Raw genomic sequence first — 26,497 nt, 5'->3', positions numbered from 1 at the left:
TTACGGTGACAGAATGCGTGTAACTATGCAACAGAGCATCCGTTAAAGATGCAATTTTATAACGTGATTGTATGTCACAAAGCTTGAATACTCTTCTGCTACACACTAAAAAGTATGTACTTTTTCTTCACACAAAAAAAGTGCATACTTTTAGGCTGTAGTATAAGTAGGCAAATTGGGGTGCAGCATGTACTGCGCGCTTATTCAGGAAGTAAAGTAACGTCTTGGTTTCGCCCGAAAGCCCCATTCATCAGAATGATCTGATGTAACGTCGAACTCGACCGACTAAAAGGGAACCTGCACAACAAAATCCCCCATCTTAAATTAATAGCGTTCTGTGTTCATATAGGGTCCACCAGAAGTGTGTTAAAAGTGACACTGAAGCAGTGTTAGAGTTAAATATTGGATAATTATGTGGTTAACTGAGTGATGATTGTTTGGTCAGTTATTTTTGTGGCTGAACTTATTGCATATGCATTTGTAGGAGTTTCCCTTTCAGATGCAAAATTTATGGCAGGAGAGTATTTGGGCCTATAGATTCATTTTTTTTGTTGTTGTTTTTTTGTCTTCAAAATTTGGACAGTCATTGACAGCTATTACAAACCTTGGAGGACTGAGGATATTTTTAAATATATCTCTGATTGTGTTTGTCTGAAAGAAGATAGTCATAAACATGGCTTGAGTATGAGTAAATCATGGAATAATTTTCATTTTTGGGTGAACTATCCCTTTAATACTCACCAAACTTTATAATAGAATTATGTTTACAATTTTTTTCATTGATGGATATCTGAAAGAAAAACAGAAGTACCACCAACACTGTATAGCTAGCATACTAGCAAGCTAAAATATAATGCAATAAAATCACCAAAATTCACAGGGACACAAGGCACCTGCACCACTTAGATGATGAATTGAATGTGAGATAATCGATTTTTAATTCAGCTTTCCAACCTGTACCTGGTCTCTAAGGCGAGAAAGATAAGAGGACGACATGGAAGTTCATCCCACTTTTATAGTGCGGAAAGCTCCACCTCCGGATTAATGGGCATGACTTTGTTCACATAAGGTGCTGAGAGAAGGCATAACAAAGGTTTCAATTTATTTAGACCAAAGGGACAGGTCAGAGTGAGATCTAATGTTGCGAATGTTATTAATTTGTTTTGGTAACATCATAAAGTAAAATGTCTACTAATTCTAAGTCTCAAGACCTTCATCTGCAAATATGTTTTAATAATTCAAAAATAGCACAGAAACAAAGATCTGTGGTTTTATAAATGTTTTATTCAGGACCAAAACTTCAGCAGTCTGTGCAACACCAGTACAGTTTCATGATTCTTGGTATTTTGGTACCATAGCAAAACCTATTGGAACTATTCAAATATTTTAAAATAAAAAAGTTAATTATTAATGATAATAATAAGTAGTACATTAAAACAGCATGTGGTCTTCAGATATAGATTGAGTAAACATTCCTTTAAAAAGGTCAAGTAAAAAAAACAAAAAACAGAAACATTACATTAAACAAGTGGAAAGTCTGTATATACACTCCAAGACTTGATGCATATATCTATTTTGGCATACAGTATCAGATTTTTATTTCCTGTTTATTGCTATGGTTATCACTATGTCAGTCATTGCAGTTTCGGATTCAATCCCACAATTAATTGTGGTTATCACAGTGCAATGTGTACTCAGCAGCATGAAAAATACAACTTTTCTTCAAATTACAAACGGGTTATACAGAAAGCAAGCAAAGAGCTGTCAATCACTTAAGTTGCGAGTATAAGATCAGAGTTCTACACTTATGTGAAAACTCCAGTTATAATCGAAGAAGCTGCCTACACTGCACAATGAATCTTATACTTACATTGTGTTTATACATTGTAATGAAAGGATTCATGAGTGTGTAGAACATAAACTCTGGCATTTTTAGCAGCGTTGAGCAGATTCTGATTAACTTAAACTTAAACATGTCTCATTGGCCATTGCATTTCTAAAATGCTCAACACTTCAAAAAACACATTGTAAATAGAAACACTGATTACTTTTCTTGTGCCCACACAAATACTAAATGCACAGGCACATTTAAAAACAACCACCTATCTTGCCTATCTACTCATTGTACCAAGTTGACCCAGTACGTTTAAAATTTCAGTACAGACTTGATACTGAAGTACCAATACTTCTGACAACACTAGTCACAACAGACGACAAGTCCTCTGTAATACTAGGAAAACAGTTGAACCGGCTCATTGGTTCTTTTGAGTCAGACATGATTGAATCGCTGACTTCTGAATCTGCCTGTTGGTTTAATTCATTCATTTCAAAGCGGTTCTTTGGTTCAGTAACAGATCTAGTGGCTCCTAGAGTTGTCTCTAATTCTGCATCTTGTGTCATCAACCCACAACTAAACTTCGATTTATTTTGGTTTTGTGAACCAGCTCAGCAAATTCCTGGCTGCAAATTGACTGAAAAGAACGATTTGTTCAAGAATCAGGTCTTCTCCTTGTGGGGATGATGTCAGGTCTCCCCCTGTGGAATCTCTTTGATGTTTAAGGAATATGTCACCAAACATTTTGGCCAACATCAATAGGAGAATACAAGTTGTTAATGGTTTGTGGAAGACCAGATTTCTGTGAGCCTGCTTGGGCCTATGACCTCCAGGAGGCATGTCAGATCTCTTCTATCAGATGCAATGTAACTGGTAAAATTTTCAAATCATGACACCAGAAGAAAGGAAAGACTGTGTCAGTAAAGGTGGTTGTGAATGTGTGTAGATTTGTGTTAGTTACAGGATCAGAGAATGACACTGTTCCTCTGTCATAGTCCAGGTGAACTCTAACCTTCTCAAGCTTCTGTTTAACAGGAAAACCAACCCGTTCATCTAGTCCATACTGCACCCAACAGACATCAGAATTAAAGAAAACTAGTCCCTTCCTCTGGTTTGATGCTGTAGTTACTCCAAGACTCCAGTACAAACTCTCTTTAACCTCCACATCCCAGCAATGTGTCCCTGAGTTAAAACCCTCTGAACCCAGAACACATGAATACTCATCAAATCTCTCTGGATTATCAGGAAGCAGTTGACTGTTCAAGCTGTATCTCACACCAGTCAGATCATCAGACAGGATGAGATGTGGATTCGCAGTGTTTGGATCCAGAATCACAGGAGCTGATGAGACACAATCAACAGCTGCTTTTATTCTGATGTTCATATAATGATCAAGAGTGAACCGTACGCAAATTATGAATTATGACACTCGTCCTATTGATCAAACACATTAGACATTTTCGTCTGATCACTCTGTCAGAATTTTCAGATTTGCATCCCATGTCAACAGAAACTGACATTGACAAAACACTTGATATCTGTAGAGATCTGCTGTATCCAATGTAAATGTAAATATCATTTTCTTCTCTTGTTTATAACTCATTCTAGTGTACACAGCAAAAACTCTAGTGTTAAATTAACTCTCCTGGGAGTATATGTAACACCACACTCGAGAGATGTAAAGTGTTAAAATAAGAGTCTTAGGGTGCGTTCACACTTGGTATGTTTGGTTTCGATTAAAACGAACCCTGGTGCGATTGCTTGGTTAGTGCGGTTCGTTTGAACATATGTGAACGCTGCCATCCGAAACCTGGTGTGCACCAAACAAGTGGACCGAGACCGCTGAAAAGATGGGTCTCGGTCCGCTTCCAAACTCTGGTGCGGTTCGAATGATATATGAACGCAAGCATGGACCAAAGACATGTAAACAAACCAAAAACAGGAAGACGAGACCCTAAAAAGGACAGAATCCTCACGCATGTCGGTTTTTCTTGTCATAGTCGCGAGTTTGCCCATCTCAGGCATCAGATGCGCGTCTCCACGCAGCAGATTGTTTGTGTGTAACGGATGGATTCCCGCCGCTGTTTTGACTACTTTACACATTTTGTAAGCTCTTAACGAGTTCCCAGCTGGCCAAAATACCATCACATGCAGGCTACGCACACACAAGCTCATTTACCTCAGCAGCACATAGCATTGTTTTGGATGTTCAGTAAGTTCCGTCTCAAAATAGGCAATACGTCAAAAAATCCGACCAATCACATTGTGAATGTATCCCTATGCCTTAAGGTTCAGTATCTTTTGGTTCGGTGATAAAATTGCTAATCTGAATGCTAATCGGACCAGGACTAAATGTTTTTTTTTTTCTTCTTTGGTCCGGATCAAATGAACCAAATGAATGTGTAATTAGTAATTAGTAATTAAGTGAGTGATGATTGACCATTATTGAAGATACCTGATGTCAACAAGCAGAATCACCGAAGAAGAAAATCACAATTGTAAGTCACCATTATGGAGATTAGGATCTTGTCCATTGACATTTTAATATTAGAATATTTCTGGGCTGTTGTAACTGAATTGTAACAGCCAGACAAGAAAAGAGAAAAGATGATTAGGTGGTGTTGGTTTTGACATAATCATTATTTGACCTGAATCACTGAACTCATTTAGAGCCTAAATTCTGAGTTAGATTTACCTAATAGATTGCAACATCCCTGTGATTCTACAGCATAAGATCCACCATTTACAATATAATCTAAAGGATTTCTTAAAAGTTGTTAAAAATATTTCATTTAGACAAACAGACATCAAGATTCAGCCTGTGAAATCTAATATTAAAAAGTCAAGGTTCAAGAGCCCAACTAAAGCAAACACTAAATTTGTGATTTTTCTCTTTTGGTGATTTTGCTTGTTAACATCAGGTATCTTCAATAATGGTCAATCATCACTCAATCGCTTAATTAATCTTAATTTAACACGTTAGCTCTTATTTTCTCACTTTACAACTCTTGAGTGTGGTATCACATACACTCCCAGGAGAGTTAATTTTAACACTAGAGTTTTTGCTGTGTAGTAGCTCATCTATAATGCTAAACTTTGTCAATCTTAACCCATATGTCATTTCCACTGTATCTGTAATAGCACACATCTTCTCCAGACTCACTGTTTTGGACGATGTCCTGCATCTTCTTCCAGACTCTGAACTGCAGGTTGCCCAAGTAACGTGACACATGAATCAAAGCTCCAGAAGCCATCTGTGGATCCGGCTGTGAGATCTGGACTCTGGAAGAACATTCAGGAGTCAGAACTGCAGTGGCTTTGGATCAGAATCAGAGAGACCAGAGACACCAGCAGATCACTCACCTTTCCATTGAGACTGGAAACTTCTGCAGAACAAACACACCATTTATCATCAAGAACTCAATCAATAATCAATCAATCAATGATCTGAAATCAGACCTTCAGAAAGCAGACGTCATTGTCTTTCATCATCTCCTCCATGTCTTTGATTGTGTGTGAAAGAGCTGAGATGTGTTTGTTAATCTCCTCCAGCTTTTCTTTCATCATCTGCTTCTTCTGCTCCTCTTCCTCCCTCAGTGCAATGATTGTAGCTTCTTCTTCATCTCTGAGAAACTGATGAAGCTTCTGAAACTGATGTTTAATCTGACGCTCTGTGTGATCAGCTTGAGACTGAAATCAAACCACATTCACTTCAATCATCTCAAAAGACACAACTGATTCTGGAGCAGCATGAAGAGTGAGAGGGTAAATGTGGGTTAGTTAACTACAACATTCACTTTATGAAGTACTAGTACTGTAAAAGTAGCTGTTCTGACTCTTTAGAGTACAGATACAGATAATCCCCTCAGCCTCTCCTCACAAAACAAGTGTTAAAGGTGCACTGTGTAAAATTTAGGAGGATCTATTGACAGAAAGCAATAAAAATGCAATAAAATAAAATACATAATTATGTTTTCAGTGGTGTATAAAGACCTTACATAATGAATGGTTATGTTTTTATTACCTTAGAATGAGCCATTTCTATCTACAAACACCCTGACATGTTAAGTCTCCATTTTATTAATTATATAATAAGTGAACCTCAAGGAACATAAAAAAATCCATGTCATGACCCCTTTATATTACATTAAATATCTTACAATAGTCAAAGGTGACTTCTGTTTACGTCTCGCCTCAGGTAGATGAATATTGTCAACAGCTCATGTATATTAATCACGTTGAATGTGGGGAGTGTGAAAGGTGAGTTAGCACTAGGTAATTGAGTTGCCACTTGCCCGTTAGTCCAGCCCACTGCCAAAGCACCTAGAAACTGGAGGTTTTGTTTTATGCAAACAGTTAGATTTTATAAACTTAAAGGTGCCCTAGAACCCTATTTCACAAGATGTAATATAAGTCTAAGGTGTCCCCAGAATGTGTCTGTGAAGTTTCAGCTCAAAATACCCCATAGATTTTTTTATTATTCAATTTTTTTAACTGCCTTTTTTTGCGTGTAATTAAAAATGCTTGCAACTCTATACATTGCATAAAGTTCACACGGCTAATATATCCCTCAAAATAGATCTTTACAAAGTGTTCGTCATGCAGCGTATCAGATAATGTAAATATGGTATTTATTTGGATGTTTATTTGATTCTGAATGAGTTTGATAGTAGCCTATGCTGTGGCTAACGGGGATAAAGCTAACATTACACACTGTTGGAGAGATTTATAAAGAATGAAGATGCATTTATGAATTATACAGACTGAAAGTGTTTAATAATGAAAATAACGACATGGCTCTGGTAACTTTAACCACATTTAACAGTACATTAGCAACATGCTAACGAAACATTTAGAAAGTCAATTTACAAATATCACTAAAAATATCATGTAATCATGGATCATGTCAGTTATTATTGCTCCATCTGCCATTTTTCGCTATTGTCCTTGCTTGCTTACCTCCATAAAGTCTGTTTATTTGTCTGTGCTGCTCCAGACGTTAATACTGGCTTGTCTAATGCCTTGAACATGGGCTGGTATATGCAAATATTGGGGGCGTACATATTAATGATCCCGACTGTTGCGTCACAGTTGGTGTTATGTTGAGATTCGTCTGTTCTTCAGAGGTCTTTTGCATAAATCATATTTACATAAGAAAGAGGAAACAATGGTGTTTGAGACTCACTGTATGTCATTTCCATGTACAGAACTCTAATTATTGAACTATGCCGAGGTAAAATAATTTTCAATTCTAGGGCACCTTTAATACGAATTGCCCTGTTTACACCTAGTATTAAGATGCATTTTGGTTGATTGGATCACAAGTGGACAACGCTAAGTACAGGTGTAAACAGTCTAAACCGTTTTGAGCTTGTCCACTTTTGACCACTTCCAGAGGAAGTTGAAAACACATTAGACCGGATTGCTTTCGTAGTATAAACACTCATGAGGTTAAATGTGTTCAAACAACCGCAAAAGCCTACTCTCTGACTACTGACTTAATGTGTAATTATGTAAACGTGTTATATGTCTCTCGTCTACTTGTGATCTGTTTGACCAAAACACCAAATCTTAATACCAGATGTAAACAGGGCCTCAGACAAACCATTTCAGCTGTTCTAATCAAACTTGTAAGTATATGTCAAAAGAATCAATTCTCACCATGATGTGTTGAACTATTTTCTCAAACTTTGCTTTAATGTTTTCTTTGTGTTTCAGTTTCTCTTGTAAGGGCTTCAGTGATGTATTGAGCTCCTCCTGGAATTTGAAAGTGAAAGTCTAAGACACCAGATATTTCTTCAATATATTCATGTAATACAAAATGGTACAGAGACATTCATACATTATGTTTATGATATACAACTTATATAAAACAAGTGTTTATCCTCATCTGTAAATCTTTCTTACCTTATATAATGAAGCCACTTCATCGATGGGTCTGAATGTGTGATTGATGTGTGTCTGTGAAGTTAAGCACACTAAACATGCAGGATGTTTGTCCTCCAGACAGAAGAGTTTGAGTTTCTCACTGTGTAAACTGCAGAGCTCCTCAGATCTTGGTGATTGGCTCTCATTTCTCTCCTTCAGGAACAACTCACACAAGTTTTTTAAAGCAAGATTACATGTCGGCTCAGATTTTGATCTTATCCTGCAGACAGGACACTCCTGAATTTTCTTGATTTTCCAGAACTGCTGAAGGCACTCTTTACAGAAACTGTGACTACATGATAAAATAACAGGATTGTTGAAGATTTCACGACACACAGGACAGGAATAATCATATTCAGCTGGTGAATCCATTCTCTCAGTTTGAGCTTCAGAAATGTAGACTTTACTTTCACTTTCTGAATGATGCTTTCAAAAATGAAAATGTACAAATATCCGCAGTCTGTTCTGAAACAAGCTCCTCACAATCCTTTAAAGTATTTTTCTTCATTTTCCACTGATCGCTGATTCACCTTTTTTGCCTTTGTCAAACAGTAGAGTCAGTTTGACAGGAAGAGAAATAATGAGACAGTCTCTTCCTTGTAGTAGATGCAGTGAATAGTTCTGTCCAGGACACCCCCATACAGTTTGTGTAGTTGGTATGACCCACTGGTGTATGGCATTATGCATTATAACTCCTGTGTACGTGTCTTAATGTTAACTAATGTTTAACAAAGACTACAACATTCCTAGTAAGTGTTGTAAGAGGGTGGAGTTTCTGATCATCCAGGTTTCGTTGTGCAGCAGGTCAGATGACAACGTCAGGATTTCTTCAGGTTAAAGGTGATAGAGAGGATTTTTTCGTCGACTGAGAATCCAAAGACTGTTACTGAGTTTTTGAAATGAGCGCATGCGTAAGAACAAGCCCCCCTCCTTCACAGCTCATTTCAAAGGAACGCCTCCCAAAGCTCGTGCACGAGTATTGGAACACGAGTGTTTACCACCGGCATTCGCTGTGTCGTGTTTTTTGGATTCATTATGTCGGACTCACCGCAGGTAATTCATAATCTGCAATTGTTACTCCTGTCTCCTGACAAAAACATTGCATGCAGCGCCTGTGGAGTGTGGAAAGTTACTGGAGAGCGCAGCCGCGCTCGTCTCTTACAAGGAACGTCACGGCAGTGATTGACAAGCCAGAGGGCCAATCCGCGCACGTCTCTCACAAGGAACGTCACGGCAGTGATTGACAAGCCAGAGGGCCAATCGTTTACGCGATTGGCTGATGTTTTTAAGGCCCTACCTCGTGCACAGATTATGTATATTAATATTATTACTTTCAGTGCACCTAATAAGTAGTCTTTTATCAGTTAGTAAAGACAGTTTCAAGTAATATTGCAAAAATGTATAAAACAAAACATCCTCTTTAGCACCTTTAATGAACAAAATCAAACTCTCAAAAGTTTAATTCTAAGAAATGCTAAGTTTAATGCAAGTGTGTTTTATTGCTCTTTATTTGTTGGTCATTAAGTTCACAGAGTTATTGTCATCAACAAATCTTTACCAAAATGACTCCTTCACATGCTGTGTTTGGAGATGCGAGCAACACCTACAGAGTTTACAGATATTACAAAGTAATGACCAGAAAATCATTTTACATTCTACACATCTGTTCATTTAGCAAACACTTTTTTTCCAAAGAGAGGAATACAACAAAGGGATTCATCTTGAGGAGGCAATACACATGAACAATACAATTTAGGTTTTCAACGAGCTTAAATAAAATAAAAAAATAAATTGAGTTTCATAAATTTGAATGTCACAAAACTACAATTCATTGGATAAGTGAGGCTGAAATGCAAATATTAACAGATAAATTGTTCAAAGGTAATGTTATATACACAGTACAAAATTTAATTTAGGTATATAGGCTAGCATGATGCAAGTGCAAACGGCAGTCTAAAAATGTATATTAAAAAAAAAAACTCTCTTTACTAGAATTGAAGTTTAGAAATGATTAAAGTGATTGTGTACTTTGTCGTGGTCAGTGGCCAACTTAAAATATACATTTCATCTCAGATTTTACCTCAGAGATTGTTCGTGCGCAAATCAACCAAACAGAATATTTAATTACGTAATTAAGTTACATTTACATTTATTCATTTGGCAGTTAAAACGCTCTTATATCAAAAACATTGAACATATAGGCAAAATCGATTAACAAACGGTCAGGAAGCGCTTACCTTGTCTCTGGAGTCCGTCTGCTGGAAAAAATGACCGTTAATCAGGCGCGTGCGCAGTTGACAGAACTTGTGCGCGCTGCTAACGGTTTAAAATTCAAACTTTGTCTCGTGCCCCATTCAAAGCATCTCTTTTATTCACACACACAAAAAAAAAATAATAATAAATAAATAAAAATAAATAAATATTATGAATAATCACCATTATTTACTAAGTAAAATCTTTGGTAGCTCAGCTGAAAATACGCCCCTTCTCGTGCATTTATGTGATGTTGGTTTTAAAATGTAAACAATTTTACCTCACAAACTAATCACTCATTTTTAATACTCTTGTGTTAAAATAACAATATTATTAATATAAGTGACTGTAACACACTTGTGCACATGAAAAATGTATTTGAAACTATTAAACACATTTGACAAGATTTCTGATCCATTTCCACTGATTCACATCAATTTCAACGGTGAAATATTGGGTTCAGAACAGAGAACTAGAGAATACATACATAGTCATTTATTCAAAAAACAGATACCTACTAAAAAAAAACATATTTCATAAAATAATGTATTACATAATAATATGATCAATATGTTTAACGTTTCATTTTCTTGTATAAACAGTGAAGAATAAAACAAACTTACAAAAATAACACTTCTGTGCTCGTCTTATTGAAGTCCTGGACAAATCAACAACTGAAAGACAAAATGTCCTGATCGCTGTCTAACAGATGAAATGTTTATTCAGTGTATGAACAGAATGAACACTAACGATCAACAGTTCACAAGATCCAGATCATCAGACAGTCAAATTAATGTATTGAACTGCATCCACCATTTTGTTTCTCGAAAATTGTTCCATTCACAGACATATGGGTCACGTCTGGATGATATACACAAGTTCAGTCTGGAGGTTAACATTTTTCAGCTTCATTAAAACATGCAAACACTCATCAGGACTCTCACAGTTAACTCTCACCTAATCAAACTCTCACAGACTCAGTACAAATGTGTTCTTGTTTGTTTAGTTCTGAAGCAGGAAGTTGTAGATCCCAAAGTCATTGTCAGTTTCAGAGATCAGCATGTCGGCTCTGGCTTTGTCTAACCTCCTGCGCAGAAAATCCCTCCGTCTGTGCCACTCCTGAAGCTCCTCCTCACTGTGAGCGAAGTCACAACTCAAGCCTTCAGTACAACCATCAGCCAACCTGTCAATCAAACACCACAGCCAATGAGGATGACAGTAAAAACCACCTGTGTACTGATCAAGCAACATGTGAATGAGATACAAACTAACAACAGATTAGCCAGTTGGAAAAATTCTTTAACAAACCCTTCATCATTGATCATGTTCATTGACTTGATGATGGTGTACCTGGGGCAGATGGAGAAACAGGGTCCAGGGAAGCGATAGGACCAGGACAGACTCTCGTCTTCTCCCTCTCCGCTCAACACTCTGTACTTGTGTTTCTCTGTGGTGATGTGCTGCTGCCACTGCCGGTCACTGTTACTGTGTTTACCACACAGAGGGCAGTAGAAACTGTCCGGCTACACCAACAAACACACTTCATGAGCACACAGTAAACATTAGAACGGCAAGAATAAACCTGCGAGCACCAACCATTGGTTCAGCAAAGTCCGTCGGCATGGTGATCTGCTTCTCTTCTACTGGCTGAGGCGGTGACGTGCCGTCAGATGCTCTGTTCTGATTGGAGAGCCAGACGTCAAACACCTGCTGGATGTCCGTGACTGCAATTAAATCAGTCATTCATTCAGACTATGTCTAGACTGTGACGTCAGCTGAAACCAAATTCACACACATGTATGTGAAGTACATACTGCGCTGGTGACAGTAAAGAATGCTAAAGTTAGGACAGTTTGTTGCAGATTCATGCGTCTTGTATCATTAGTGAACAGTGATAACAAAAGGAGTCCGAATGTGGACGGGCTAATTTCGAGCAAAACAATTTTGGTCGAATTTGAGGTTCACACAAAAATTCGTTAATTAAGCCCTCGACTCCAAATTGCAAGCAAACATCTAAACGTATCGTTATTTGTACGTTTTCTGAGAGGGGTACCTTTCCTTTGTCCATGAAAAATGCAATTTTTCTCTGCTCGCTTCTTGACGACTGGCGCTTCCTCTCAGCACAAGTTTGGTATTGTTGTAAAGCACAATGTGAATATTCATAGTGAATTCTCAATGGCATGAGTCTGAATCAATGAAATGTGATTTTCAATCTCATGCTGATGTAAACAAAATGATCTTACTTGCGCTGAGTGACAGATCTGAAGCGCACGCACAAAGACAGCTCAGATAGCGTGCAATCCCAATCAAACTATGCAAATCCCACAGTTTTTCAAAATATCTGTCTTGGCGACAGTGTTGCCAAGTTTGCGGTTATCCCGTGGAATTTGGGCTACTTTAACACTAGAAACTCGGATTTTAACCTCCTGGATTTTTTTACCAGGGTACTCCTCCTGAAACGCGATTGGGCTGGTTTTGGGTTAGTTTTAAGTAGCAATTGGGCGGGTTTTGTTGCAAAAACCTGACAATGCTGCTTGGCGAGTATTCATACAAACATTATCTGTTATGTCTTAAGTGAACATTTGGTTAACTGTTGGGGAAAACACCTAATGTGTAACATTAGATCCCAGAGGTACAGGTAATATATAGGCTGTCTGATTCATTAAAGGATTTGTTCACTTTCAAATAAAATTTTCTGATAATTTACTCACCCCCATGTCATCCAAGATGTTCATGTCTTTCTTTCTTCAGTTGTTTATATAAAGCATATACATTTAATTTTTTTTTGAAAATGACCGATCGTGTCTCTACATAAGACCCTTATTCCTCGTCTGGGATCGAATAGAGCCCTTTGAAGTTGCACTGAAACTGTAATTTTGACCTTCAACCGTTTGGGCTCCATTGAATTTTGACCTTCAACCATTTGGGCTCCATTTGCTGACTTCGACTTCAAACAGGTGTAGCTCAGTCATTTTTTTTGTCTGATTCCAACAAATCATACAACATTTTGAAGGTTTCTTTAATAGAGAATGTGAAAATAGTAACTCATTTTTCAAAATTTGCTCACAGTGACTCGTTTTGCCAGCACAGGAATTTTTAACTCAAGAACATTTCCGCCATATTCAATTTTTTTTCAAAAGATACTTTTGCAAACTAGTCCTAGGTTTTTCGCCAGTGCAGTGCAAAGATTCTCTGGAGCAAACACTGAAACGCAAACTTAGCAAATCTGTATGTGACCGACTGACCAATTCCCTTGCTAAATGGATCGCAATGTCCTGCAGACCAGTTTCGTTAATAAAAAAGACAGAGGGTTAGCAGAGGTTTTGCAAATAGCCTCTTCAGACATAACATATAAACCGCCATCGTGAAACAAAAGAACTGCCTGTGAAAAATAATAATAATAATAATAAAAGAGTTTTTGAACTTTAATGTCACTAATGCTGATTATTCATTGATTCATTTGAATTGAAATATTTCATACTTTCACAGCAAAAATTATGTATGCGATTAATACATACTCTATGATTAATTAATCAAAATTAATCGCATACATAATTTTTGCTGTGAAAGTATGAAATATTTCAATTCAAATGAATCAATGAATAATCAGCATTGACTTCTAGAGTTGGTATCATGGGACGTGCTAGGTCGTACCTCCGGATTAATGTTAACACCTGGAAGCTTTACATTGATGTGGTACTTTAGAGTGGACGAACTCCGGTGATATGCAAATTCCTTGCTGCAGACATTGCAGACGACTTTATTTTTATCAAAACTTCCATCAGCCCGTTTTTTATAAGTAAATGTGTTATTTTTTCTCAGATTAATTAATCGAAATTAACACGTTATTTTGACAGCCCTAATATATATATATATATATATATATATATATATATATATATATAAATTAATCACCACGACATCATGCCAAAATGCACAAATTGGGCATGGATGCTTGTTTACTTAAATGGCTATAACTCTCTCACCAAACCTGGTGCACTTATGCATAGCCTAAATATGAGGACAAAAAAATGTGGTTGTCCACTTTGTGGTGCTATAAAAGGGATATATATATATATATATATATATATATATATATATATATATATATATATATAAAAATCAGCTACCCGGGAGGAACTATCACTATTTTACGTGTGTTCAAATGATTGTATGTTATGTTACTGAATATTATTGTATATTATGTTTCACTCACACACACACGTTATTCATACAATATGTTAGATCTCCTCATTCTAAATAACTTTGTAGGTTAAAAGGGTTAAAAATGTTAAAATATGCTATATTTTTATAAGAAAAACTGAAAAAAATGTTTTCCCCTAATTCAATCAGCCCTAACACTAATCCTCATCTATCACACTACACAGGACCAATAGTGTGGGAATTGAACTTCAGCGCATGAATAAACATCAGTGTTGACTGTGTGTTTGATTTCGTGTTTGATTTCATGCTCACAGCCGTTGTTCTTCATGTACGTCCACAGCTCCTTCTCCTCCTGACTGTGAGCGAAAGTACAGTTCCCGATGTAATGACATTTACGCTGCTTCAGCACATGGATGCAGATCTGTGGGGAAACATTCAGCATTAGACGCCAGGAGCTCACAGTTTAAACATCTTTATTAAAGCGTGCACACAGAAAGCTGCCTCTCTGACAGCACGTCGAGTGCAGAATTGAGTTCTCTCCAGTTTGTGTGTATTTGAAAGGGCAAATGCACACAAAAATATATCAAACTGCCCGTGTTGGTGAGTATGCCTTTAAATAGTCAGTTATGTCTTAAACAGTTGGGAGAAAATCAGATGTGTAACATTCAATCCGTGCATTAGCTCCTAAAGTGACAGTAGCCTAAACCTGCTGTCCTTATCCCTTACGCTGCATTCACACGGGGCGCCGGCGTCAACGCTTGACGGAGGGCGTGTCTGAGGCTTGTGTTGACACGACCGTTATAGTGATAACAGCCAATCACATTACTTTCCAGTGTTGCACGAACGCAATTGGCTAGCGACTGTTCTAGGGTATTTGCATAGGGCGATCTGATTGGATGACGCCTGCGTTGGCGCTTGAAAAGTTGAGAAATCTTCAACTTCTGCCGCTTGCAATGCGAGTGAAGTGACGCGACGGAACCCACAATTCAGTTCGGCAACGCATGACGTCACCCATTCAAAGCAAATAAGAAGCGTTAACGCCGGCGCCCCGTGTGAATGCAGCGCTATAGGGTCTTTGCCGTCTTTTTAGACCCCAAACGACGTTTGCTCAAATAAAATAAAAAATATTTTCTTTGTCTAAAATGACACGAAACTTTGTACATCTACAGATCTAGATCTACAAATAAAAAAAATTGGAGTGATATCTTGTTTTTATGTTAGTGTAGAAAAAAAAGTCACACTCAGGGTCTTTGGGGTCTCCAGAGACCCCCGGCAACAAAATGTAATTTTGGAATAAAATAATTGTTTTTTTTTTTTAAAAAATGTAATTTTACTCTGTTTATTAATGTTTTTACTTCATATTTTTGCAGTTTTTGGAGGATTTATCATATCTTTTAAATTTATACAAATAAATAAATAAATATTTTTTAAAATAGGTTTTTATACAAAAACAGCTTTTTATGTAAAATTCACTTTATAAAAGACCCACATTTCTAACTGTCATTCATGGGGATAACATGGATAATTTGACATTGATTAGTGTAAGATTTTTGCCCATCTTTTGGAAAATGCAGTTTTAAAAGTAAAAAAAAATATCACTTTATCCAGTAAATGCTGCAGAGCTCCACTATGTGCTATTTGCTATCTGACTGACTGAAAGACATCTTTTCAAGTAGTTTTCAGTTGGATTTATATCTAAATATTATGAAATCACAATTATGACAATACTTTTTTTTTGTCAAAGTTTATTATTATTTTTTTTTTTTGTACTGGAAAAAAATAATTTTCTCAAAAATGTTTATTTTGAGGATTATTTTTTTCCATTTTCTAAGTGGGTTCTCATCATAATGTAACAATATTGAAAAAATGATTTTTTTATTACAAAAAATACTAAACACTGACAAAAAAAAGTAGCTTTTATTGTTATAATTGAGATTTCATAATATGTAGATATGAATCCAACTGAAAAAAAAAAAAAAAAACTTGTGAAAAGATGTATTTCAGTAACTCAAATAGCACATAGCAAATAGTGGAGCTCTGCAGCATTTACTGGTAAAAGTGTTTTTACTTTTAAAACTGCATTTTCCAAAATATGGGCTAAAATCATACACTAAACCATGTCAAATTATCCATGTTATCCCCATGAATGAAAGTTAGAAATCTGGGCCTTTCATAAAGTGAATTTTACATAAAAAGCTGTTTTTGTATAAAAACCTATTTAAAAAGATATGATAAATCCTCCAAAAACTGCACAAATGTTGTGTAAAAACATTAATAAAGTAAAATTACATTTGTTTAAAAAAAACAAAACAAACAAACAATTTTTTTGTTACAAAATTTAAATTTTGTTGCCTGGGGTCTATGGAGACCCCAAAGACCCTGAGTGTACTTCCCAAACGAAGACCACACAAGGGTAGTTAAGGAAGTTAAAAAAATTAAAAAAAAAAGTGAAAATCACTCAGTGCTCTTCACTGAGTAACTTTAGTAGCTTTAACAAGGATTTATACAAAGACAATTGAATTTTAGTTGACAATCTATTGTAGATTTAATCAGCTAAAATCTTATATTTTGTTGACTAAAACTAGACTAAAAACAACTCAGATGACTAAAATATGACTAAAACTAAATGCTGATTTAGTCAAAAGACTTTGTCTAAAACTAAATCAAAATTTGCTATCAAAATTGAACACTGGCTTTTAATAGTTCAAATATATTGTATGTAGAATAATAAATAAAAAATAATTCCACATCACTACTTTAAACAGAATAAACTATTTGTTTTCACTCACGTCGTATTGTTGAGGAAAGGTCTTGGCAAAAGGCACAGGTCGCACTGTGACCCACTTCTTCCTCTCGTGAGACCTGACCAGTAAAACCCTCCTGTCTTTGGTCCAGCTGAAGAGAGACAGACAGAGGAAGAGAGTGAGAAGGTTCATGTGTGTTCAGATGTGGCGTCTGTGTGTGTGTCCGTCTGTCTGCACCTGTGTCGGGCTTTAGAGGTGCAGTATTTCAGCGCTCGGTCCGGTTCACTGAGCAGCCCATCTTTCCAGCACTGACCGCACACAAACTTCATCATCAGCTCCAGCCTGTGACCTTTGACCTCAGCTGCATCAGCACTTCCTGTTCCCTGCACAGGACCCGCCTTCCCATTCGTTATGCTCTGCTCTGATTGGACTCCTTGGTTTTGCTGCAGTGTTTTTATTTGGTGATCGTGAAGCCGCAATCACAGGCTGATGAAGACACAATATAAACAGAGAGAGTTTAGAGACGATCACTACATGCTTTATGACAACAATCTATGTACAAATTAATGCGGTTTTACTATTGTTCACAGTGATCAGACCTCTAACACTAAGCATTTCAAGGATAATTCAACTAAAATCAAAAATAAATAAAAAAATCCCATGAGACTCACTCCATAGATGAGCAATGGCCAAAGTCAAGATTTTCACTAAATAATAAATTTAATTTTTTTCCCCCTCACTAAACCCTACTGTCTACTTCCAGAACAGTTGAAAGAACATTTTCCAAATTTCTTAAATGATAATTTTTCGTTATTTACTTACACACGTTTCCTTCTTTTTGCAGAGCATAAATGGAGAAATTTTAGAAAATGTTCTTCTCGCTGTTATCATATAATGGCATGTTTTATTGGTTTTATATTTTCATTGGCCTTTAAAGCATTATTACAGGTTCTTAATGACAATTGTCATTAAAAAAAAAAAGAATTATTTTGTAGTTACAATAAAATATCAATATTAAAAGACCAAAATTAAAATGGAGCAAAATTTTAAAAACATTAATAATTTACTAATCTAAAGTAGTGCAAGAAGAACATTTTCTAAAACTTCTCCATTTGTGCAATGCAAAAAAAAAAAAAAAAACATTAAAATGTTCTAAAGTCATACAACTTTAGAACAAGCACCAGGCTGAATAAATAATGATAATTACAAAGTATTTAATAAATACTTTGATATTATATTAACATTATGTAACAATAGATAAGAAACTCACACGCTGTTTGCTCCAGTGTTTTTTGGACTCCTGCACAATCTCTTCATGGCTGATTTCTAAACACAGAGAGATGAAGTTTGGTGAGTTTATAAATATAACAATAAAGAAACCAGATGGATAGATAGATAAAAAAGAAAATGGATGGATGGATGGATGGATGCATGGTGTCTTTATTGCCATTATTATATTATTGTCATAGTACTATTTATTTTGACAAAGTATTGATTTGTTTTATTTGTGTATTTTTTGAGATATTTACCATCCTCTTCATAGCAATAAAACAAAATATTACAGCAAGAAAAAAAGTTAGAGAACACAATCCTTTCAAGTCATTATTGTGCAAACATAAGCAGTTTTAAACAAATATCAAACATCACAATTGTTTTTTAATCAGACATCACAAGAATATCTGTGTGCAAGTGACGCTTTAGATGAAATTGATGAATGAAATATTTAGTATAGATGTTTCATTGTAACAGCAAAATAATTCAGTTTTTACGACAAACATACATGAGGCACATCTAAAGTATATACAGATACAGTACTTGACTAAAAGTAATGAATTTGTTTCCACTCCAAAGTGTCACACTTAGTGCCTCATGAGTTGGTAATGCACGTTATGATTTCTGTCACATGACAAGTAACCAGGTATTAAACCTGTAGTGTGTGTGTATCTGATCTCCAGTGTGTGTTTGTGTACCAGAGTCTCTCTGCAGGATCCAGATCTGCAGTTCGATGAGCGAGTGAGCGAAGCAGCAGCCGTCCTCCCTCTTACAGCCCAAACTGAGCTCATGACGACACATATCAAACTGACAGTGAGAACTCAACGCTCGGATCTTACTGTAACTCACAGTGCTGTTCTTCACCACGTGAACCAGACACCTGACAGAGAGACACACAGATGCTTTATTATGGCTGGCCGGACTGGAACAAACACACCAATGGATGGATGGATGTGACGGTGAGGAAATTTTCCCACCAGTTAATCGACATGTAACAACACTAGTAATCACCAGGAGGGGGCGTTCCCCTCTTTTTCGTTCCCCGTGATGCTTATAAATCTCTAATTCGAGATAAAGTGAAAGTAAAATGTGCACGGCTGCAAGGGCATTCATAATGAAATAATTCATTAATTTTCAATTAAGTTGAGCCTCCATAGGAATGAACTAAAATTGCTCTATGTCAATAGACTATGAATGCTGAGGATTTTTCTTTCGCTTTCATATTAGTGCCAATTCGGGGGCGGACAATTGCTTGAACGGTGGGTTATTCTAAATGAAAAATACAACAGCTAGAAAAACACAACTAATCCTTTGCAGGTTCCCTATTAGGACTGGGTTTAAATACAAAAAAATTGTCTTGTCAGTCAGCTCGTGATAAATGAAATCTGACTCCTGCTGCTGATCTGTGCTGCGACTCTCGTTCGGCTCACGTTACATTGAGCAGATGCGTTCAGTTTTTAATTGTAGTGTTCGTTTTCTAACTGAACTAAAGGATTTGTATTACTATAAAAAAAAAGGTGTATGTATGATGTAACCGGTGTTGCGGCTGAACACTGGTAACACTGTCAACACAGACTATCGCAGCAGGCCTAATGGATGGATAAATATAACAATAAAGAAACCAGATGGATAGATGGTATGGATAGATAGATAGAACAACAAAGTAAATGGCATGGCATGGTGTTTTTCTCACGTACTTCTTCTTGTCAAACTGATGTTGCGTTTGAGTGTTGGCACACAGAGCGGGATTCTCCTTCCAGCGTTTGCTGATCATTCTGGGTTTACAGTCAAAACAGGCCTGATGAAAGACAGCGACAGTGTTTCAGTATCAGAACAGAGACGTCCAGAGAGTTTAAACAGAAGAGTTACCACTAAATGTCCCATTAAATAAGCACATGACTCATCATTCACAGCACTGAACCAGGAGCACCACTCTTTTATGGAATATTTTCACTTAAATGAATATTACAGCCATATCACCCTGTAGCCCAAGACTGGTTGCCCACTGAAGCTAAGCAGGGCTGAGCCTGGTTAGTACCTGGATGGGAGACCTCCTGGGAAAACTAGGTTGCTGCTGGAAGAGGTGTTAGTGAGGCCAGCAGGGGGTGCTCACCCTGTGGTCTGTGTGGGTCCTAACGCCCCAGTATAGTGATGGGGACACTATACTGACAAAAAGCACCGTCCTTCGGATGAGACGTTAAACCGAGGTCCTGACTCTCTGTGGTCATTAAAAATCCCAGGATGTCCTTCGAAAAGAGTAGGGTGTAACCCCGACATCCTGGCCAAATTTGCCCATTGGCCTCTGTCCATCATGGCCTCCTAATCATCCCCATACACTGATTGGCTTCATCACTTTGTCTCCTCTCCACCAATAACCTGGTGTGTGGTGGGCGTTCTGGCGCAATATGGCTGCCGTCGCATCATCCAGGTGGATGCTGCACATTGGTGGTGGTTGAGGAGATTCCCCCTTCAATATGTAAAGCGCTTTGAGTGCCCAGAAAAGCGCTATATAAATGTAAGGAATTATTATTATTATTATTACTTTGACTGATTTGTGTAAAATGATATCACTTACATGAGATAAAGTATCAGTGCTCTAGAAAAAGCAGTTTTGTCCTACATATAGGTTGTTAACAAAGGGTTTTTTTGATTTTGTTAATGACAACTATTATATGAAAACAACATGCTTCATGGACAGAAACCTCTCAGATTATCTTATTTTTTTTTTTTTTTGAAGATTAGTGTTCATGGCGTTTGGAATGACATGAGGGTTTCTGTCCCTCCGTTGAAAGTCCAGACAACCAAAACTGATTATTTTTATATGTGAAGAAAAGCCTAATTAAATCTGTTCATCACACAAAGCATTCGTATCTCTTCACAAGACCTGTGTTAAACTGCTCAGTTCATATGGATTACTTTTATCATGCCATTATTTCCTTTTTTGACCTTCTAAGTTTGAGTTCTTATTTCAGCAGATTAGGTTTCACAAAAAAATATGTTTGCATTGATACATATTTAAATGCTGATGAAATTCATATATAAAGTGTTTGAATATTTGGTTTAATTTTTCACTCTCGTTAACTACTTATTATTTTCATTGACAAAAATTAGATGCAATTTTTGTTTTGTTAGTTTTATAGTATATCTATAACTTTTGTTAGTTTTATAGTAAAACTGACTAATATTAATGAACATGACATGACATTTTTGACTAAATTTAAAGGATATTTTTGTCAAAAAACAAAAACAAAAACTATGGCTAAATATATCCTATTTTACACATTTTCTTTGCATTTTATTTATTTTATTTTTTTTTGCAATTTTAATATTTTGCAATTATAAACTTACAACACACACACATATATATATATATATATATATATATATATATATATATATATATATATATATATATATATATACACATACATACACACACGGATTGACAAACTGCACAATAAAACAAAACATACAAAATATCAAATACAACAACTTTCTTTGCATTTATAATTTTTATTTCTTATGCATCTCTTGTAATGATTTTATGATTTTGAAAATCTTTTTTTTATATCAATAACACCCCATTATAAGACTCTTTCAACTATGGAATAAATCCATCAGTAAAAACATCAAGACTGGTATCAAATCATGAAATTTTCACCACAAATTGTGTGCGTGTTTGCTCTTACCTCACAGAGGAACATAAACATGCCCGTGTGTATGTTCAGGAGTTTGATGACACTGAGTGTTTGTCTCTCATTGGTCGCCAGTGGATTGAAGAGCAGCTCTCTGACGAGTAAGCCCCGCCTCTCCTGCGTCCACACGTCTATTTCTTCTTGACAATATGCAAACGTGCAGCCCTCACCGTACTTACACACCTGATTCTCCAACACCTCTACACACACAAACATAGGGAAGGATTACAAATCACAATTAATTAAGGTAGTAAGTTAATTAATCATTCCAATGGGTGACGCACCTCTGCAGAGCACAAAGGCGGCCTGGAAGTTGTTGCGAGTTGGGCGGGGCCGGATCCGCCTCCAGGGTGAGTTGGCCCCACCCCTCCGTCTGCACAACAGAAGATCCTTCTTACAGCTGTGATTCACATCAGACCTGAGCTCAAAATCCAGCACACCTGGACCTGAGAGAGACACACAGACCGATGAGTTAAAGCCAGAGTTTGGGGTATGACATTACAGTTAACGCAAGTTTTGTAATCAGATTACTTTTTTTTTTAGTAACTAGTAAAGTAACATTACTTTTAAATTTGCAACAAAATATCTGACAGCTCTTCCTGTCCTTATATTGAGAAACCGTGAGTGAATACAGAGGTGTTGTGTGAACATGATGGTTATTGGTAGTTTTAGACCACATCTGAGCATTTACTCATCTCACTTGCACAAAAACAGATTCAGTATTCCTCAAAATTAATAAAAAGAGTCATATGCGGTTCAGAATATAACGCTAACCTGCAATAATCATGTTAGATAGCACTTTATGCATTAATAAACCAATGTCTAGGGCCCTATAAAATCCGTTTTATTTTTTCCCAAATTCTGTTTTATTTTTTCAAAAATTCTGTTTTTTTCATTTTCTTTATTATTTGGATTCCATTTTAATGGTTAAATTAAATTTTAGTAATCAAAAAGCATGTCTAATGAATTGAAATAATGAAACTTGTCCAATTTAACAACAATTTATTAAAGTTCAACAAAAAATATATTTTTATGAAATGTTTTGTTTTATCAGAAATTCTATTGTGTATTTTATTTTTTCCAGCAATCAAATGAACGCACACCATTTAATTTATCTTTAATGTTAAAATTAAAACATGGGAAAAAAAAAACTTTACTCCTTAAAAATATAGTTTTAATAATTCATTATTAAATTAATTTAGCTAAATTCTACTTTACAACACTAATATGTTTATATCAAGATGAATCAAACTTTTATTTTGACAGGTTACTGAGAGCTTTGAGTTTCTCTCTGTTTATGACGATAGTTTTCTCAAAAGTGGTTAAATGCTGATGAAATGACTTTCAGAGCATTCATTTTCTTATATAGTGAGGCGACAGAGGACGAAATCACAGCGAGCGTTGCACGTGCTTCAGCGTTTTCTGCATTGCGGAAATCATAGGGCCCTAAATGTCTTTGCTGCTGACCTTTGATGATCCAATTCAACCATACTAATGAGCAAAAATGACTTTAGTTAAACAAACATTTGTGTTTTATCTTATTTGAGCTGCGGGTATTAATTTTGTTTTGTCTGCATTATGATTTTTTTTTCCCTCAGAGGAAGACCGTGAGGGTTTAGGGTGCCATTTGGGACATGGTCATCGTCTGTTCTTCTTCTGCACTTTTTACTGTTGTGGCGGTTAGCAAACAGCATTGCATTCACCACATGCCCCGTTTCTGGACTGGAGTGTGGATCACCTGTGACTGACTGTAGTTGTCGTCTGACTGTATGAAACCGAACCTTGACGTCTGTAATGTGAGAGTTCAGGATGAATGCATTTACTGTTACACACCTAATAGATAAATAGATCTGAATCACCTGTAGAAGTAAAGCAGGTGCTGCAGGCCTGAGTAAATTCATGTGTTTGTTCCAGTGGGTTCTTGGACAGACAGGAAAGTTTGGAGGTCATGTGACCGTTCCTCTGTAACACACACACACACACACACACACACACACACACACACACACACACACACACACACACACACACACATGAACTCTCCCTCATGTTAAACAGAGATGCTCTAATGCTTTCATATCATCAGACAGTCACACTCACCGTATGAGAAGAGTTTGTCAGTTTGACAGATGGCAGAAAACTATGACAGACTTTCCCACCTGAAAGAGAAATACACAAATGCAGCAGAATTAATTTATTTGTTCTCACAGTCTTGGAAACCTGGACACAAGAGGCATTTTAAAAGTGATATTTCTAGAGATTAATCAAATCCTAAAAAGCCATATGAATGTAATTTGTCTCTCAAGATAACTAACAGGGTTCCCACTCTTTCATGAACATCAGATTCAAGGACTTTCAAGGACTTTTTCAAGCACTGTTTATTTTATATCAAGCACCTATCAAATTCACATTACATATAGAGCGTCATGAAAGACCTCTTACAGTACTTAACATTTTAATCATCCTATTGCATTTGCATCCATTTTAACCCGGAAGAGGAACAGAATCATTTGTACATTAATTTTGGAAATAAATTAAAACTGTTGTCAGCTTTCTTATCCCTAATATTAACAATTAATCCATACTAGTTTTGGTTTTCATTTTTTATGAATCATTACTTAAAATCATAATATAGAGAGAATATTATAAAAAAACATTTTGCAATTGAGTGAAAAAAAATGATTATAAGGATCGTAATTGTGGCTTAAAGTGGCAGAATATATACAATATATTATAGCTCACAAGTTCACATATCCATATTATTAAATAGAGTAAAGTTATGCGTATTTGGTGTGCTGTCCAGGGAGAGGGCTCCGAGCTCGAATTTTTGGCCCAAACCCAGAGTACTCCACCCGGTGTGTTAAAAGTAGATAGAATTAGAAGTGAGAAGATGGGGTGGAGGAGGGATGCTGGTAAACTCTCAGATGAACAGAGGTGAATTTATACCTCTTGACAATGGTTGAGCTGATTAACTGAATGCTCTCCACCTGTGCTAATTAGGCTAATTATGTGAACTTGCTCCTCCCGAACTTTGTTAATAAAACATCATATATAAGCTTGCAATTCTGAGAAAAGAAAATCAGAATTGCAATTTATATATCAAAATTCTTAGGAGTTTCTTGTTAAAGCTACTATATTAAAGAAATTGAAAAAAAAAAGGAAATTCAGTCATTACTTACTCAACGTAGAAGTTGTTTAAAACCCGAATACATTTCTTCTGTTGAACATACAAGTTTTTTTTGTGTTTTTTTTTTAAAGAAAGTTGGTAACCAAACATTTGCTAATAGCTACCCACTGACATCCATAGTATTTTTCTTTCATACTATGGAACTCACTGGGGACCAGCTGTTTGGTTACCCACATTCTTCAATATGTTCTTTTGCGTTCAGCACAAGACAAATTAATACAGGTTTGGATCAAGTTTAGAGTGACAGAATTTTCATTTTTGGTTGAACTATCCCTTCAAGACCAAGTCACAGCATTTGTTGTCTGTCCCTTTAAGGCTCTTGCGCGCATTTAATATATTGACACTAGGGATGCACTGATCCGCCTTTTTTGCTTCCGATACCGATTCCTGGGATTCAGTGTTGGCCGATACCGATCCGATATTCAAGTAATAAGAAAAGTGCTAAATTACCTAATAAACTGTATGCCTCACTTATGGCAAAGACTATAGAATAACACAAGACTCACTCATATTGTCACTCGTATTGTTTTGAATGGGAGAAAGTGTAACGCGCAATATGGCGGAATAAGTCCCGCCTTCTAAAGCCAAGAGCCAATCGCCGACTGGTAAAGTCATCACGTCACTTCAGCGGCCGTTAGAATCACCGGTTTCTATAGAAACAGTCAGACGCGCGCCTCCGAAGAGACGCGCATTTAGGTCTGCGCATGCGCATTAGCTTGATCCAGCCTGAAAAAAATACAGTTTTTTTGTCATGATTCGAGCGTTTAGAAACTAAATGTATGAGTCGGTTGTTGTTAGATTTCATTGGTGATTTCAAATATGAAATTTAATCGTAAGGTTGGCGAACAGTTTTGGAGAATCTGATGTTTCCCAATTCAAAGAGATAGGAGCTGCATGATGCCCAGGATGCCCGAGAGGCGTTTCAAAGATGGCCGCCGAGTGAAATGACTTGTCTTAAAGGGACTTTGCTTATGGCTGTGACGGTCGGCATGACAACCGCGCCACCGCGGTCGTGGAATGTCACCGGCGGTAGTGTGGCGTGTGTATAATATATAATCTCAAAGGTCGTGTTAACCAAAAATTTTCCGTCATTGATGGAATTTTTTTCAGCAGTGACGGAAAAAATCTGCAGCCTGTCCTACTGAGGCTGATGTTGCTTGTAACTGTAATTCCCACCCCTGTCCAGTAGGTGGTGAGTGCGCTCCAGTGTGGCAGCAGAGCGCGAGTTCAGTCTCCAGAATAAAATGAAAACTATGCATTTGATTACACACACGCAGTTTGTCCATTTTACTATATATTATAATACTTATGCTTACATAATTAAAAGTGTCTAATCTATTTCGTTTTGTTTTAAATAGTTTGTTTTATTTTTCTTGCTGCTGACTTTAAGTTTATGGTCAACGAATGGCTTTTCTGAGGT

At 36.5% G+C, this 26,497-nt stretch overlaps 2 protein-coding genes and 1 pseudogene across 2 annotated transcripts in view; all 3 read right to left on the bottom strand.

Moving 5' to 3' along the window:
* Positions 1 to 26,497, bottom strand: part of LOC125245641 (zinc finger protein 271-like) — a 243,294-nt gene that overhangs the window by 121,965 nt on the left and 94,832 nt on the right. The gene's annotated exons all lie outside the window — the stretch shown is intronic.
* Positions 1,265 to 8,613, bottom strand: LOC125245710 (zinc-binding protein A33-like). Its single transcript, XM_048156461.1, has 6 exons — positions 7,742 to 8,613; positions 7,496 to 7,591; positions 5,294 to 5,524; positions 5,198 to 5,220; positions 4,998 to 5,116; positions 1,265 to 3,175 (listed from the first exon to the last, which is right to left on the bottom strand). The coding sequence occupies exons 1-6, from the start codon at positions 8,132 to 8,134 to the stop codon at positions 2,676 to 2,678; spliced, it is 1,362 nt and encodes a 453-aa protein (XP_048012418.1). The 5' UTR covers positions 8,135 to 8,613; the 3' UTR covers positions 1,265 to 2,675.
* LOC125280845 overlaps positions 10,985 to 26,497 on the bottom strand; it is a 26,180-nt pseudogene continuing 10,667 nt past the window's right edge.

Source organism: Megalobrama amblycephala, linkage group LG1, assembly GCF_018812025.1.
Source record: "Megalobrama amblycephala isolate DHTTF-2021 linkage group LG1, ASM1881202v1, whole genome shotgun sequence".
Lineage (NCBI taxonomy): Eukaryota > Metazoa > Chordata > Actinopteri > Cypriniformes > Xenocyprididae > Megalobrama > Megalobrama amblycephala.
The sequence above is the reverse complement of the archived record's forward strand: the minus strand, read 5'-3'. Positions and strand labels throughout refer to the sequence as shown.